General features: G+C 37.0%; 1 protein-coding gene across 2 annotated transcripts in view; it reads left to right on the top strand.

Annotated features, from left to right (window-relative positions):
* Positions 1–18,965, top strand: part of GRID1 (glutamate ionotropic receptor delta type subunit 1) — a 552,748-nt gene that overhangs the window by 316,940 nt on the left and 216,843 nt on the right. For both annotated transcript variants that reach the window (XM_054163347.1, XM_009901703.2), the window contains exon 4: positions 3,619–3,824. In XM_054163347.1, the coding sequence (XP_054019322.1) occupies positions 3,619–3,824 (206 nt within the window). The remainder of the gene's footprint in view (positions 1–3,618; positions 3,825–18,965) is intronic.

Consider the following 18,965-nt stretch of genomic DNA (forward strand, 5'->3'; position numbering starts at 1 on the left):
AGGGAAGCTTTCAAGTATTGTTTCTGAAATTATGCATCTTGGGCATGCGCAAATCAGGTGTGATTGTTACTGCTGAATATAGGTTACACCCTGAGCAAAAGCAAACATTTTGAAAACTGAAGGCAGAGATTCATAGAATGCTTTAGGTTGGAAGGGATGTTAAAGAGCATCGAATTCCAACCCCCCCAGGACAGGAATACCTTCCACCAGGTTGCTTGAGGCCAGTTTGGCCTTGAACACCTCCATGAAGGGAGCATTCACAACCTCCCTGGGCAACCTGTTCCAGTCAGTGTCTCACCACCCTCACTGTAAAGAATTTCTTTCTAATATCTGGTCTAAATCTATCCTTCTTCAGCTTAAAGCTCTTCTTTCTTGTGCAGCAACTGTATCTTGTGTACTTAGAGTAGACTAGTCTTTTGTGTTTCGATTGCTATACATTTCCTATAAAGTATGAAATAAGTGGGCACAAGAAAGTAGTTTATTAGTAATAGTTCACAATAACTCTGTAAAGTTAGAACCTGAAATTTGTATGTAAAAAAGTGAATGTTACAACTATATGAGATATACATTTTAACAAGACAAAATAATTTATAGTATCCTTTATTTTTTATTAAATTCTATGTGAATTTTCTAAGACTCATTTTAGCAGTAAAGAAAATGAAGGCTTAACTGTCCTAAATTATGAGAAGTGGAGAGAAACTCTGAACTGTTCCTGTGAATATTTCTGTTTGAACTGCCATGGAACAAATCTCAATTTTTCATTTATGTTTCATGGATTTGTGATCTACTAAATGGAGGGGAAAATGAGGGCATCAAACTTGAATTTTTTTTTTTAATGTGGTATGTCAGAGAAAATAAAACCGAGCCTAGTTCTTTATGGTAAATAAACAGATGCTCCTACATCACATTTCTATATTCATATACTGATACAGTTTAAGAAATTATTGCACTCTTCAAAATGATTGCAATTAATTATTTGTGGGGAAAAAAAATGATCCTGTTATGTAAACACCTAAAATTTTTAGTCATCTCTGAAAACCATGATCTTCAGTTCCTAATTCCATCTCTGAATTCCCACTAAGCCTTCTCCTCCTCCCTAGGGTCATACAGGAACAGGCATGTCAGGAAGAAAGGGTCATGCAGTTCTTTCTAATTGCCAACACTGAATAAATTCACATTAACTTAAATTTGTGAAAAACTGACAGATTGTGCTTGTGTATATGAGCCTGGACAGTCTCTTCCATCTCAAGTTTTGGTGTGTTGTGGGTTTTTGTTTTGTTTTGTTTTTTTCAAGCTGGAAAATGTCTGACTATTTTCCATTTTTTTAGACTGGGAAATAGCCTGTTTTCCTTGGAGGGGAAAAAAGTGTAAGGGAGTACAAAATGCTCCAAATAGCCTTACCATGTGAATCCAGTATTTTGTACTGGTCTACAGCAACAATTCTAGCCAGTAGTTCAGGAGGTCAGCTGAAAACATAAGGCAAAAAGCCCCAGAGCAATATCAGCACAGTTAATCTTTTGTAAACAGCTTTCCTTTGTGCAGTGATAACAACAAGACAAGTCGCTACTGAACTCTGAAAAAGGGGGATTTTCTCACTGCTTGTCAAACACTGCAGTAGTTTTGAAGGACTAAACATCATTCAAAGGAAAATTTTGGTGTTTCAGGTATCATGGACCCATAAAGTGAGTATAGGTATAGTAATGAGCACTAGCTTTCTGAATTTAAATTAGCAAAATCCAAACTTAGGATGACAACTCTAATAAAATGCTTAAACCTGTAAACAGCAGTTGTTTGTTGCTGTCATTATTTCAGCACACTTGCAATATTTTGCAGTTATGCAAGTCTTCTGACTTTTTGCTGGAATGCCTGCAAAGAGTAAACCCTTTCCTTTCCTCAGTGGCTCCAGTTTTTAGACAGTAAGTCAGTCTAGCAGTTATTTGTCAGTATGATAAAACTCCTTCAGACTTACCTAAGTCACCAGCAAAGCCCTACTGAGCTTATCTTTCATGATGGAGGACACAGCTCAGCTAAAGGCAAGATTAAAAAGGCAGTGAAGAGTCCACTGCAGTTGGCACATCCTTAGCTTAATTTCTATTCTTTTATGAAGTTTCTATGTAATTGGGCTGTTTTTTTTGAAGCTGAATTAATCATGTTAAGAAGCATTTCCATGTTTGGAGAGAAGTACAAAGCTACTCAAGGTAACTTTTTTTGCTTGTGTTTTGGACCTGATGTTTGCCAGTTACCTTGTTAATCAGTACTGCACTTGTGCATGAGCTAAATTCTTTAACTGGTGTATCCTTCTAAGATGTTAGTTCTATCATGTTTCATACAGTGTTTTTTTAGGGGGAGAAAACAAGTAACACCAAGATTAGTGGTGTTCTAAGAACTCACTCAGAGCAGCAAAGAATGATATTGAGTCAAATCAGATTGGTTTTCACTCCTCTGACTTCAGCAGTGCCTGTGGTATTGGTACTTAGGATTTCAGCAGAAGTTATCTCCAGGATTTAAAAAAACCCCGCATCTGATCCCACAATCTACTTTACAAGACTATTAGAGTTATAAGTAACATTTTCTGAAGAGCTCTTTTTTTATTAGGGGAACAATAAATATACTCTAATTTGTATCATTCAACTTCACCTGTGAGCTGAAATTTGATGATGCAAGTTTGAGAAATGACTGTGAGAAAAGATGGCTAAATGCTTTCATATTCAAGACAAGTTATACATGTTTCATGCAATATTAAAGACTCTTAATGAGATGGTACAAGTGTGATCAGGTCACTGCTAATTTTGAAAGCAACCTGATTCAGTACAAGCATTGACCTTTTTCTTGATCTGAACTTCATTACAAAATAAAACCTCAGACATTTATTAAAGAAAATGCTGAGTCCTGGAGACAGGGTACTGTTTCAATGAGCAGATTCCATATGATGTTCCCTCTGAAATGTGTGTTCCTTTATGTTAATGTCCTAACAAAAGTGGTTAGGAAAAGATGTGTTTACTTTAAATTCAGCCTGAAACTGTGGGACAGAGCTCACAGGAACAGGTTTTTATTCACTGAAATCCAAATTTTTACACTGTAAAATATTCTAATTGTTTGGTGCTGTACAATATTTTCATGCAAAAAGCAGGCATGATCTAATGCAAGTTCCATTGTGGTAGATGGGAAGAGGTATAGGGGCAAGTGATTTGTTTGCTTTCTGATTCATCTGTTCCCAGATTTCTGCATTTGAACTGTGATATTGTTGGGGTAGGACTGTCTTTTTGTTTGTGAGGTGTCAAGCCCTGTAGCCTTGACCATCTGGAAAAGTATGCACAGCCACACAAATACATGACCTGACTCTGCTTAAGAGTCATTCAGAGACCACTGGGGAAAGGTGGATGGATTTTTCCCTGTTGGCATTGGCTATGAAAGGGAGCTGTGGAAGACGACTGTGTACAATACTCTTCTGACAGCACTGCAAGACAAAATGTGATATGTGGTTTTCCACCTAATTAGTAATGCTTGCCTAATTTGTAAAGGTTGATGCAGTTTTTTCTCTCTCTCTCTCTTTTTTTTCCCTTTGTTTTCTCTCTCTCTCACACACCCTCCCCCTTTCTTCTTCATCCTGTGTTACAGATATTCGTGGTCTGCAGGGATTTCTCGATCAGGCCTCAAGACTGGGACTTGATGTATCACTACAAAAAGTGGATAGGAACATCAGCAGAGTCTTTGCCAACCTTTTCACTACCATGAAAACAGAAGAGCTGAACCGCTACCGGGACACATTACGAAGGGCTATCTTACTTCTAAGTCCACGGGGAGCCCAGACTTTTATTAATGAGGTCAGTGTGCAGTTGTTTTTATCATCAGTCTTTCAGGAATATACTCAATGACTTATGTGGTATCTTGCCATGTTCTCTGTAGTGGTAGGTTTTAGCAATGCTGGTAGATAAATTTCAAATAAGATCATTAGATTCTAGTGCCAGAGAATTGAAATATTGGGTACTCCATGTAATGCATGTGTTGTGGTTAATGCGAATGGGAGAGCACAAGCCAGGTGAGCACTTTCAATATAACATACAGCTCTGTAAGGGATTTTGTTTGTTTCTTGTTGTCTTCTGCACCAATACTTTTGACCTGGATTTCAACCACTGTTGACAAGTGTGGCAGTTTAGGCTGGGTGCTTCCTGGACTGCCATATCAGTTACACCTCTGTCCTGAGTGTCCAACTCAGTAAGGTGGACACAGAAAACAGCGTATTTCATACCCATAGATCCTGCTCCCTATAAATCCATCTGCAAAGTCATTCTCTTCCTCTTTCTTCCCTCTGTGCTCCTGTGGGAGATGCTCCCTATTGGGTAATGGTGGGGGAGTATCTCAAGGCCTCTTAGGCCTGGCTAGGCCTAATGCTAGGAGGAGAAGGTGGGGGGCAGACTCAAGCCTGGCCAGCCTGAGACTAGCCTAGCAGTCAGGGGGGAAGAGCCCTGCGGGTCTTGGGTATACCTTCAGGTGGAGAGAAGGGAAGGCCTTCGGGTGTGCTGGAAGGGGCTCTGTACACTTTGGGGTATCTTCACCACTATAGTTTGTAGCTTCCGTAAAACACTTACTGCTTTTCCTTTTAAACTTTGCATCACTTTTGCAATCCATTTGTGTGAGTGTCATTCTTTTGCCCCTCTCAGGGGCAAGAGAGGATCTGTCTGGCCTCAAATCAGGACAACATGTGGCCAGAAAATCTACTATAGTCAATTAGAAATGGTCTTCTTTACTATGGAAATCTCCAAATTAATGTGAAAAGGGCACATTATTGATGTTTAAAAGCGGAATCACAGGTTTTGTTGAGTATGAAGTAGAATTATGTTTGTTGTTTTTTTAATGTTTTCTTGAAAGCAGGCAGGCTAATTAGGACAGGGAGGTAACTGTTGGGAAAACTTGTAATTAATGTTGTGCTGTGGGCTAATTTTTGGCATTAATGAGTTTTACCTCGCTTTAAAAAAATATTAAATAATGAATTATTTTACAGGGCTTTATATGTCAGAGTTGAAAAGAAGAGTTGTATCCTCAGTATAAGTACACATATTTTCATTAGCCAAGGCTTTTGCAATAAAGTAGGATTTTATTCTTTAAACAAACCAGGGATAAGACTGAACCAAGAAACTACATGTGGATGCCATGGTTTAGTTGTTTAGGTGGGTTGGATTGGTTGATGGGTTGGACGCGATGATCTTGAAGGTCTCTTCCAACCTGGTTTATTCTATGTATTCTATGATGAGACCTGTTTCCAGTTCTCAGTTTTTCTGTGTCAAAGCCTGCTAAACAACAAGCCACCACCCCCAAACTTAAATTAGGTAATGAAGTTTTTGATTATATTGTTAGAAGTAAATTCTCTATATTTACATTTATAATTGATTTTTCATTTAATAGGATAAATTTTATCATATATAAATGAGACAAATGGGTAGCTTGGGAAGGACTAAGCTCAGGGACCAATTCTGCTCATGTTTCTGCATATACAGGATTTTTCAGTAGAGAATAAGGGAGTATCTGCCCTCAAACTGCAGTGAACTCAGTCAGTGGTTTCATTTGCTTCATAAAAGACCTGCAGAAAAAAATCCCCACTGCTTAGTTTTCCAATGAGTCATAATAAAGTATCCACAGCATATGTTAAAAAGTAATCAACATATATATTTTATCCAGGCTCACACTGATTAGAAAATCTGAACTCAGCCCAGAAGGCATATCATATCCTAGGCTGCATCAAAAGAAATGTGACCAGCAGGATGAGGGAGGTGATTCTCCCCCTTTACTCTCCTCCTGTTTCACTACTCACTTCACCTTAAAGCAGTGTGTATTATAGGCATTAAGGCTAATGATCTTGATATATTTCCAGATTCCTGCAGGAGTTTAACTGTGGCCAGAAATGAAAAGTAATTTATTTGGCAATCCTCCTATACTGAATCTTGATTGATTCAGAAAAGCTTTATAAAGGAAAATTTAAATCCTAGAAAGGATCTCTCAAAGGGCTTGAGGTATGAGGTGAAGGATATAGGGAAGAATCCATTGCTAGGAAAGGCTGTGCTTATCTTTCATGGAAAGTTATGATTGTGACTTGGATATGTTATTGATATGGTCATGATGATATAAATTACTTCAGTACCTCAGTCACTAAGTGCAACTAATTAACTGCAATGCAATTTCAGACAGTCTAGAATAACAATTTTCAACTTTGACCTTTGAGGATCACTTCCATCCCAATGCAATCTGGTAATCTGTGAATTTACATAAAATAGGCATTCTTACATAATTTACATAAATACATCATTCACATTGTGCAGCAGTAAGTGTCATAATCTTTCATATTACCACAGTTAATAAATATTTCATTCTTATAGGTACTATACTGACCAGTATTGTTTCCAGTCCAGCTCTGTATCTTGGAAGTTGTTTGAGATTTTAGAATAGAACAGAATAGAATTAACCAGGTTGGAAAAGACCTTTGAGATCATTGAGTCCAACCTATCATCCAACACTATCTAATCAACTAAATCATGGCACCAAGTGCCTCAGCCAGCTCTTCCTAAACACCTCCAGTGATGGTGACTCCACCACCTCCCTGGGCAGCCCATTCCAATGGGCAATCACTCTTTCTGTGAAGAAGAACTTCTTAACATCCATCCTAATTTTGAAAAATTTGGCTTTTCAGTTTGGAGTAAAAACAATCTAACCTGAGAAGAACGTGCAAAGATTTTTTTTTTGTGTGTATTTTTCTTCATAATTTCTATTTTAGCTGAAGTTACAAATAAGAATGTATGAATAAAAAGAAGAAATGGGATTTAAAGCTTGATTTCCATAAATTTCTGGAAATGTAACATTTCATGTGAAAAAGATATTCCTTACCATGATTTTCATTTTCATTTTTGCAGGAGGAAAAAATGGTTAAAAATATATCATAAAAATCAGGTGTTAAGCACAAACCCTCCTGTGGAATGCAGAATTAAATGAAGAGGCTTTCTTGAGCCCTGATTATGAATAGTTTAAGCAAACTTTTTTTTTTTTTTAAACACAAATCATAGACATCAACTGTTGGAATCTGGTACAAGATCTATTGTGCGTGTTTTGGTATGGCAAATAATACATATTTCTTGCTGACATTATGGATTCTGATTTCAGCCTTGCTTATCATTACTTAGGTGAGCCAGAGAGATCTTATCTGACTTTGGTTGGATATACAGAGTTAGGGGACTTGAACATCTCATATATCAAAAACTTTCTAAATCCTATAACAACTCAATTGTAAGATAATTTCTTTCATTTTTGTTTAGGCATCATTTTCACTTTGCTGGCTTTGCAACCTCAATGCCTGATTCTGTCACATTTCAAACTTACTGCATCAGAAATTACTTGCATTTCAGAAGTTTTCCAGGTTTATTATTCTGTTATAAAACTGCTTCGACCGTAAGAATAGAGAGAGGGAAAGAAGAAATAAACATATTTCAGTGGCATAGGTATAAACATGGAATCAGGCTTTACTCAGAAAACAGAAGGAAAATGTATTTATAAAATGTTAGCTTTGCTGGGAAGTGCAGTAAAAGGTCACTTTGGGATTAAAGTAAAGCTAATCTAAAGAAAGCATGTCCCTCCTGAATAATGTTGAGAAAAATCTTACCTTCCCCACCTGCAAAAATCCCTGGTATGTTTGGCCTGGTGGCATTCAGCTTACCTGCAAAACTAGACTCAGTTTTAACAGGTATGCACGTAACAGGAAACATTGTTTTATACTTTGAAGACTATTTGATCTCCTTGCAAGACAATATACAGAAAGAGAAGAAAAAAACTATCAATTCAGAAAGTGGAAGGAGATTTATTGCTTTCAGCTATTTTTTGGTCTCTTTGGCCCACATGCAGGATCTGAGATTCCAAATGTTCCCTTTTTGCAACGACCACGTTTCACCTGCCACTTGCATTTACCAATAGATGTATTCTTTTGGGTGCAAGTAGAGATATATTTGTATTGAGTGCTTTTATCATTAAGGGCTCTACACTATATAGTGACATGAATACATGTAAAATGGTCCGAAGAGAGGTGACAAAAATGATAAAAGGATAGGGGAGCATGACCTATGAACAGGAACATGCTATATACAGCCTGCCTAAGGGAATATAACTGACAAATACTTGAAAAGAAACAGGAGTGGAGGAGGAGGAATTATTTAAGGTCATCATGGGTGGTCTAACAGGAACTAATGACCTGAAGCTAAACAAGGAATGCTTTCTAGCAGGGAGGTCAGTCTGATAATGTGAGCACTTGGCAAGAGAGGTCAGTGAAGCATCATTCTTTAGGGCATCCAAGAGTTTGCTAGATAAAACACTCTGGTAACTTAGTCTAGCAGTTTTTCCTGAGCTAGTTTGAAGGATGTTCTAGATGACCCAGGACTCCTTCTGAAGACACATCAGGAAACATTTGTTGGGTGAATAATTCAAACTTTGTACATGTATTTGAAGAGGAGGAAGAGATACTGTATTTAGTTTTTTCTCGTTTCCTATTGCAGATGTGCAGTAACTCAAATGTGGAAATTTTGGGTGTTTTCTTCACAGAATACGTGGTTTGTTCGACATATATATTTTAATAAGATTTTTCTTTAAAACTATATTAATTGTTTCGTAGACTTCAATCATCCTACTTTTCAGTATTATTACCTTTGCTTTTGGAAAGTAGTAAAATGGAGGCTGCAGCACAATAGTATGTGGGTATTGATTCAAAACAAGAAGGAATTGGCTTTACAAACCTTTTACTAGGTGTTACTTGGTTTTTGCACCTTCACTGAAGTGCAGAATGTTTCTGTTTTGGTGCATCATTGAAAATGGTATCATTATTTGCAAGTCTGTCTTGCCTGTGAGCTCATAAGCTTACTGCAATAAGGTTGTCAGTATATATATGCATATCACTGCAGCATACCAGCTGAAAGCAGAACTCTCTGCATCTCTAGTATAGTAAACAAGTAGGAAAAAATTAAGAATAAAAGAGAGTAAATTAATTGCATTAAAAATTAATGCTAAAATCCCAGCATCATTACAGCAGGGTTATCTGAATTACTGCAATTCCAATTTAAGCTGAAGCTCTATATTTCCAGAGTAATGTCAAGTTTGTTAAGCAGTTGTAATTTATCTCTGCCCTGTTTGTGTAGTCACTTCTGTGTCCTCACTGGAAAGCAAAGATTGCTCTCTATTTCTCAAATATTTTGACTGCTTCTTTAAAATAATACAGATATTCTCCTTTTGGTTTAAGCTTTTGGGATCATGTCACACTGATTTGTGGCCTTCCTTTATTCCTGGTCATTGAGGATGCTCATTGGCACTTGCATGTGAACCACACTCCAGACTTCTCTTTTTACCTTCTGCAGCTGGTAAAATGCTATTACTTGACTGGAGATGTAGGAATTCTCTGTGGCATTTGAACAGTTTGCACCCACAAGCAGTTCTATGAAATGTTTTTTCACATGATATAGAGACCTCTGCTTTTCAGAATTTAACAGTAAATAGCTGAATGCTATTTAACAGGAAAAGTTTAATATTAATTTTCTGGCACTTGGCATTTGATGTTGGCATACATCTCTCTTTTATTTATGCTGCAAATTTTCAACATATTAGTACATATCTCTGTTTTATATACAGTATATAAATATCTTGAAATATTGGTGAATAGCTTTAGTAAATATATATATATACACATACACACACACCGCTCTTCAGTTTTTAGAAGGCAATTTCTTTAAAGAGCTGCTGGTGATAACAGAACTGTAGAAATAGTGTATTCTTCTTTCAATAGTTCAAGTTAAACTATACCTGCCTTATTTTTCCTAAATATTCCTCTGGTTTTCTATTTCTTCTTCTAAGCTAAAATTGTGTCTGCTATTGTTGACATTTGCAATACACTGTGATTCTTTGTGCTTAAAGAGATAATAATTATAATTAAAAGTCAAGCAAACCTCATTAAACTGCTAAAACCAAAGTGAAAACAAAGCCTCTCATTTTGGGGTAAATTGGCTTAGAAGCTGGTCTCTTTCCACTGGGCAAATAAAACAAAAAATTCAGAACACAAACCCTCCTACATTTTGTTTCACTATGATTAATCCAAGATATGGGATTACTGTGAGTATATGGCTGGAACAGTTATTTACCTATGTTGCTACAGATTTGTAGGGACTGTAGAGGGCGGAAAAAAAGACGTGAATAAATCTCTTCAGGAACTGCTTTACTTCTGCAGGCGTGTTTAAGTGACATAGTGTCAAAGTGACTTTTTCTAACTCCAATAGCAATATTGGATTAGAATTTGAACCTTAATATTGAAATAATGAGAAACATGAGGCTTGCATCCAATTTTGCACATCTCTAGCAATACCTGATAAATGACTTTGTGGGTCAACTGCAGAAAAAAAATAGGGAAACTCAATACATCGACAAGAGTTACACAAAGTCCTTATGAGTCTAGAAACTGTTTTACTAGTGGTCTTACTAAGTCCCTCAATGTCAGTAAAACTAACCTCCTCCACCTACTCCTTCATGGCTCTTTTTTTTTCTTTTTTTTTCTTTTTTCTTTCTTTTTTAAATTATTTTGCTTCAGGCTGTTCAATGGAATCCTAGAATAGGGTGCAATGCAAAGATAAAGATTATATATATGTATGTATTTGAAATGTGGTGGAAAGTTAAATTAAATACTCTGACATATCTATGGTCATTATAACACCTAAATACATGTAAAATGTTTCTCAAAAATACTGAAAATCTGCAGATGGTGTTATCGTTGCCACCAAGGATAATTTTCTGTGCTATTTAGCTATAATTTAGCAGAAAGCAGAAATTACTGATTACTTGTGGATGATTAATTTTATAATATGCTCCTGAATTTGAATTTCATCATTATACCTCTGTTTGCCTATTGTTAGACAGTAGCAGAAGAAATATAAGGTACATGTGAAAATGTTTGCCCTGTAAAAATCAGAAAAAAGTAATGGCCCTACAAAAGCTATTTGTCCCCTCCCAGTTTTACTTTTTCATACAATACCAATTAATTGTTCAACTTACAGTGCTAAGGCAGATGGACTTTGAACACTATAAAAATGCATGCTGCAATTATTATGTGTTGGATTGGTGAGCCTTCAACATCATAGGCACAGGTGGGCTTGTCCTATGGATGCGTCTGCAAATATTTCTCAGCACAAGGATTGTCTTGGAGTACAGGGCTCTCACAATCGTCTTTCCCCTAAACTATGCTTTTAGACCTGGTGTTCTGGAATAAGAAAATCACCGGCTCATTTCATTAGTTGCTTCAGAGGTTATAGAAAGCAGCCATTTATCCTTAGAAGGGATAAGTAATAATTGCTAATAATAATTTGCACCTGCTTGCATGTTTTCACAGGAGTTTTTTAATCACACCTAGTAGGTGAAATAAAATTATATTTACCCAAAACTTATTTTTAGTTTCACATTAATTTGGAAAATGATTTAAACCTTCACTAATTGCTTATAGAATGCAGTATAGTGCTGTCTGTGTGTGAGAGAAAAGCTTGGGTAAGATAAACCTCAGTTTGAGAAGACTAATCTGTGGCTATACATCCTGGAACTGATGCTCTGTTTCTCTTAACATTACTACTATGTGGGGCAGGCAGCACACAGCCTAGGTATGAGGGTTAACGTTGTTTAAGCAATACTGCCCACTATGTAGGAGACAACACTGAATGTTATGCCCTTTTCTTCACAGTTCAAAGTGTAGAGCTCTTAAAAAATAAATCTAAAATAGAAGCTCATGAGAACTCTTTGAAAATGTGAGGGAAGAAATATTTGGAACCTTGTTCATCAAGGACAAGCAGATTTGATTAAATTAAGCTTACAATTTGAGACAAGTTGGTAACTGTGCAATAAGACCATCTTTTTCCTCAGGCAAAGAGTGTTCTGTGTCAAATGAATAGAGCAGTATATCATCAGCATTAAGCATGATGTGTCAGTTCCTTCATTTATCTTTGTACCTTGGAGGGTGGCAAACACCTAAAAAAATTGGCAAAAGTTTAAGAGTTGTTTTGAAAAGAAAGTATAAACCTATGCTGATAATTATTTTTCCTGCTTGTACTCTTAGTACTGCTGGTGCCATTATAACCAGTATGCTGTTTGCACTTGAGTGCCTTATCTGGAGTTGGGATGTTATTTTACTGGGTGCTGTATAAATATGTGTTAAAAAAACACTATATTTATAACATGCAAGAGGTGACAGATAGACATGTCTAGGGAGCAAAAGGGATTGATGATGACTTGTTCAATAACATAATTAGCATCCTTATTACAAAATCTTTTGGGAAAAAAGATATTTTAAGATATTTGTGGAATTTTAAAATTATAAATAGGTGGAGGTGAAGACAGTTCACACCAAGGCCGAAATCTTGATGATAAGTTAGAAATAACCTGGAAGAATGTAATAAAAAATACATGGTGTTGGAAGTTAAGCTAGTTAGCATATCTTTGATGTGACAGATAACAAAGGAGCTATTGAAGCAGTGTGAAGAGATGAGTGAAAAGATCAAAGCAAGGCGTTAGAGATTGTCTTTGCAACAGAAGTTTCAGTGAGATATGAGAGGAGCTTCCAGTTCTTAAGGTCAGAAAGATGAACTTTGTAGTAATCAATATGTAATGTCATCAGAGCTGAGAAAGGAGTTTTAGCATTACAGATGGGTAAAAAGAACTGTTCATTAGAAAGGATATGTTTAATGAATCTGCAAGACTTTGGTCTTATGCTGGATGAGAGGCTTTGAAAGAATTAAGAGTCAAAGATGACACTTATATTGTAGCCCAAAGTGGCAGATCTGAAGTTCTGTCTGTCCATTTTGACTGGGAAAAAGGATTTAATTTTCATGAAGAGAGAGGGTTGAGAAATCTCATTATCCATATAAAGCTTACAGAGTATTTAGAAAGCAGGCTTACAATTTAGACTGAACACAATATGAAAAATTGTCACAGAGAAGTAGATCAAGACTTGTCAGCATGTGCATGGCAATGAATTTTTCACTAGTTTGCTTGCTGGTTGTAGTATATAGAGAGGAGATTACAGAGCGAATGGGTGTGGGGCACCCCTTGGCAATTAAAAGAATGGCACAGAAGGAAACCCAAGAAGGAAGTGCCAGGAAGAGGAGTTTTGTTAATCAGAAATGTCATCAGCTGTATTAAAAATATCTGGCAAATCAAAGAGAAGAGAGTAAAAATTTTAGAGTTTTGCTAAGAAAAAGTGAGTCAGTAGCAACAGTTTCAGTTAAGTGCAAAAGGTATAAACTAGAATGAAGAGAAATTAAACCAAAACCAGAAGAGAAGTTTTAAGGCAGTGCGTGTGAACCATGTCTTAGAGTCTTCAGGCTGAAGGGAGAGGAAGGATGGAGTGAATAGATGTAGAGCCTTGAAGACTGTGAAAAGGAGGGGTCTGAAATAGATTCCGGCCTCAGTGAAGAGAAACAGGGTAAGAAGAAACTCCTTTAAAGATATATAATGAGGTCTTCTAATTCCTGTGATGACAACTATGTGGAAGATGTCTTCAAAGGTACCAGGGACTGGAAGGCATGGCACATATGGAGTGGAGAGACAGGCTGGCAGTGGCAGCCCTTTGTTGTGGGCTGGGTTTACATCATCTTTTTGAATGGGCAGTATGTGCTGTCCAGAGTGTCTAATTAGGAGCTGGCACTTTTACCAGTTCCTATCAGATATGCATTTTGCTTGGTGTGCTGTCCTTCAACCATTGGAAAATTGCATATTGCTAGGCAGTAGAGATTTTACTCCCTGTTTTTGTTGTTCCTTGTTTGTTTTAATAAAGCAAACATCAGAATTCCTTCTGATTCATCTTACTGAAAAAGGAGACGCTTTTCCAGGTTTTTGGATCATTGCCTTTGCAGTGTTGAGTGCTATAGGAATAAAAGCAGTTCTGACAGCATCATCTATGGGGAAGAACAAAATCTCTGTGTCATAAGGACAATTTTTCATTGAGGTTTTAGGTTTTTGTAATGCCAATTTATTGAAAGAGTATTCATGCTGCAGTTTTCATAGAAGGAAATAAAATCAGGTTTCTGTAGATAGATTTTCTGGGTTTGCCATTGTTTTTGTTCAGGGTTTTGTTAAGGGATAACTTCTTAGCTTTTTTTCCAAGGATCACTTTCCAAGGGTGATCTCTTTCTGTTGATGGAGGTACCTAATGATTATCCCTACAGCACATAAAACATGGAGGTGAAGGATATATATTAATCCCGTTTTTTCCAACTTGGGCATAGGGGTACAGAGAAAGTAGGCAGTTTACTTGAGTTCACCTGAAAAGGGACCTGAACTTCTGAATGTCAAACCAATAATTTACCCAAAACACCATCCTTTCATTTGATACTGCCATGTATGTCTGTGCCACCATTGACCCCTAGATGTTTCATTTGACAGAACTGATATTCCTGTCCCTCCAGTGATCCTTTAGTCAGGCACACAGCCTTTAACCCATACACACTGCGTCAGATATTAAAACTCTCTTATATAGTACATGTCAGCTTTAGTTTCGGATAAATAATGCAACTTGCACGTACAGTTCTGCAGAGCATTTAAAGAGCTGCTCAGGTAACTTAAAAAATCTGTATTTTATTTATTGAATTGAACTCTTTCATTGTAATGGAGTTATAGTTTTCTATAGACCATGCTCTGTGAATGACATCAATTTGTTTGCTGCTGACCCATCCATTCAACTTGAAGCAATCAGATTTAAAAGCTTTGTTCTTTATTAATGTGTGTGCAAACAGCAATTGGATTCCAAGGACACTCTTTAGGAAAGCACCTTAAGTGATTGTCTTGATATATAATTCATATTTTGCTTCCAAATTCCCAAAGGAAAAAAAAACAACAAAGTTACAATTATTTTTAGATAACATTGAAAAGGAAAACAAAACAAAATCAAACAAAACAAAACCAAAAACCCCAACCCCACCAAACCTTGAAGTATGGCAATGGCTGTGTATTTGGTGAAAGTGTATTGACTCAAAAATATTACAAGATATTCCCAAGCACATAAATATCCAAACCAAAACCCTTAACACCATAGCGTTCATTTTCTGAACTACCAGCATTCAAGATATTTTAGGAATCTATGTCAGTTATGAATGCATCTTGATTTAAAGTCTAAACAATCTAGTAAATACAGCACTTCAGCCTGGACACAGTTGTGAATATTTAATGAATGTATACTGTCAAATGAGACTCATCCCTGATAGCACAGATAACTAAGAGGGACCCTAACATGGGACATGCTGTGTGTAAATAAGATGGCTACATCATCCAACCAAATAAAAGGTGGAAGAGTCCCATTTAGGAAATGGGTGGCATGCAGGAGTGATAAAAAGAAGAAAAAATATCAAAGTGAAAAAATTGTGGTAAAAGGATGCCAAGCCCTCTCAAATCACTGGGAATGTATGGCTGGGATTCTCTCTGCCTGCTTTCTTCAGTAAGAGTCCAAAGTCTGGAACATGGCAGTAAATACAACTGAGCTCCAGGTAATTGTCATGTGTATAAGATTCTGTGTGTCTTCCATCTTCCTTTGGGAAAAAAAAAATTGTAATATGTGAATCTGTATGCAATAGAGTTTGCTCTTTATTTTGGTATTTCTTTAAAGAACTTAATGAAAGAGATTGCATGGGATTTGTCAGAAGGGTTCACACAGTCCAAACTGTTGGATGTTCAAGTGACTATTAGGTTCCTGGTTTGGATACTCATAACTTCAGTTTATATTTAGATCTTCAATTTGTTCTCTCTTACTGTATTTGGATATATTTGTCAAGTGTATCTGGAATTCAATAACGATACTATTTTCTGTGGTTAGGGATTACAAAGTTTTAAAATAATACTATCCATACATTTAAAAAACCAAAAAAAGTCTGTCCAAGCATCATCTAATTTTCACCCAAGTAATTTTTATTATCTATCTACATATCTCTCTCTATATACATTATATATCTCCACTGGTGGGGAATAACACCAGGCACCAGTACGGACTAGGGGTAGGCTCACTGGAAAGCACCTCAAGGGGCCTTGGAGTCCTAGTGGACAGCAAGTTATCCATGGGACAACAATGGGCCCTTGTGGCTAAGAGGGTCTATGGCACTCTGGGGTGCATTAAGAAAAGTGTGTCCAGCAGGTCTAGGGAGGTTCTCCTCCTCTGCTGTGCCCTAGTGAGGCTGCACCTGAAATACTGTGTCCGGTTTTGGGCTTCCCAATTCAAGAGAGACAGGGATCTGCTGGAGAAAGTCCAATGGAGAGCTAGAGGATGATTCTCTTCCATGGAGAAAGACTTGAGAGACTTGGGGCTGTTTAGAGTGGAGAATTGAAGGCTGAGAGGGGATTTTATCAACATTGTAAAATACCTGAGGGGTGGGTATCAAGATGAAGGTGTCAATCTTTTTTCAGTGGGGCCAGTGATAGGACAAGGAACAGCAGGTATAAGCTAGAACACAGGAGGTTCCATCTCACACAGAGACACTTCTGTATGGTGAGAATGACAGAGCACTGGAACAGGCTGTCCAGAGAGGTTGTGGAGTCTTCTCTGGAGAGTTTCAAAACTCTCCTGGATGCATTCTTGTGTGGCCTGCCCTAGGTGATCCTGCTTTGGCATGGGGGTTGGACTCTGATCTATGGAGGTCTCTTTCAACCTTTAACATTTTGTGATTATGTGGTTAAAGTAATAGTTAATTATTTAATACACCTAATTATGGACAATTATATTTAAAGCCACATACATCTGAGTAATATATGCAATACATATATGCAATATATGTAGTACACAAAAATATGTATGCATTGTATGTACTATACATACAGAGAGACACAACTTGCATACCAAGATCAGAAGGTAAGAAGGAATTTACATGTTCTGAAATATGGAAGAACAGAGTAAATGTTTGTTTTGTGCAGCTGGAAAAGGAAAATAAAGATACTGGAGCAGAAATTAACCAAGAAGTGCAAGTTCATCCATTGTTTTGTTTCAGCTCATTGAGAACATTCTCATTTCTGATGTACTTCACTGAAATTTTTAGTGTCAACATCTTTCAGCGTAAACTAAGTGGAGAACTGTATCTTTGAAAGCCTGTTGGAATGGGTTTTTATTTCATTCAGGGGACTTGCAACACTGACCAAATGGAACAGAGGCAGTGTAGAAAATCCACTTCCCTAAGACTCATTGGCATTGGATTTTCTGTGGTTGATCAAGAAACAAAGAATAAAATGAGAAAAGGTCAAAGCCTAAACACAAGACTGAGCAGGGGAAAGCTTCCCCAGAGCTGACATTCTTTCAAAGTGCAAAGACCACGTGGGGAATGTGAGGAGTGCTTTAGTGCTGTGTGGTGGTCAAGTCTCAGTCCCAAAATACTCCAAAGTTTAATGGTAATTTGTGCAGAAGCTGCTATTTGTGGGTTTTAAATTAAATTGGTGGAGTGCTGCAATCCCAGATGAAAAGGAAAACAAATGTGAATGAAATGGCCAAGTGGGAGTATCAAAGCATCAACAAATTTGTGAATAACCTGAGGCTGAAGAGTCTGTTTTGTCATTTTGAGGCTTGTCCTCCTAGTGTCTGCAGAAGACCCTGCTGGCTGCTTGTGTTTAGTGGTTAATAAGAATGTGAATGTCTTAAGCTCTATAGTCAGGAGTGTGTTTATATCAACCCAGCTATATTGGACAGCTGGCATTGCTGCTGGCGGCTGCCTTTATATGTCAGGAGAGTAGCAGTCACACTGATGCTCTCACAACACGGTCTACATAATCTTTATCTCTGTTGTGGTTTTTACTACTTTGAAAAATGAAAATCAGCTTTTCTAGGCAGAGAATTTGTCATTGTCTTTTTCTCCTTATTTCACTCCCCTTTCAAATGCTTCCCTTTATAATAAATTGAACTCACTACTACTAATAAATAAAGAGTTTAAGAGATTCTAACAGTAAATAATAGTAGCACTAAAGTTAAAATGAGCTGCACAGGCACTTAATGAGATATGTTTGTGCTATCACAATTGCTAATCTAAAATTAGAACTAAGAATAAATATAAATCTTTGTAGGAAGGTAATGACCCAGTTAAACAATTGTGGTATCAAGGTGCTTTGTGTATCTATAAAGCTGAGGACAATTTTTTTCAACTTCATCAAAATTTATAGAAAAGCCCACAGCAAAATAAACAAACAAAAACCTCCACAAACTACTGAAACTTTCATGTTGACTGCTGTAATTAAAATTGAATAATTTTGTCCCATCTGTTTTATCACATCACTGGAGCTCTGAACGCTGTCGGTGTCTGTGAGTGAACAGTTAAGTCAGGAGGTTAGTGGGATGCTCTAAAGGCAGCCCCCAGTTTCCTGCTCAGCTTATTGATATTGATTTGCAAATTAATCTGCTTGTTTGTTTACTGGAACCTCCATTGCTTCAGCAAAGTGTTCCAGCCAGGATGCAGCATCTTTTCAAAGGCTCTAGATTTCATTGTTTATCACTGTCCCTTGCTTTGGGAAGAATCAGGAAAACTAGCAGTAGGGACTTGTATTAATAAAAAAAAATTCCAACAGACCGAACAAACAGAGTTAGAAAAAGTACTTTTATACTGGAGTTTTAAAAACAAGTAGATGTTGCTTAAAGAATTAGAGTGCAGCAATATTTCAGTTGTGTTTTAATAAAGACAAGGCAGTGTGGGAAATCATCACATGTATGCCATTGCTTTCCATAATTCTCTTTGTTTACTTGTTAATGTAAGGAGTTCTGTCTTCAGGATCAAGACTAGAGAGATGGAGATTCTTTTTTTTCAATATATATAAGTGTATGGATATTTCAAAGATAATTCCTTGCTATCACAGCAAAAATGTAAGGATGTAATCCAGTAATGCTCAGAAGATACCAGACAGCAAAGTAAAGAGAACAAGACGAGCTAAGTGGATGAATAATTTAGATGACTGGGCAA

The sequence above is a fragment of the Dryobates pubescens genome, chromosome 8, assembly GCF_014839835.1.
Source record: "Dryobates pubescens isolate bDryPub1 chromosome 8, bDryPub1.pri, whole genome shotgun sequence".
NCBI classification, from domain to species: Eukaryota; Metazoa; Chordata; class Aves; order Piciformes; family Picidae; genus Dryobates; species Dryobates pubescens.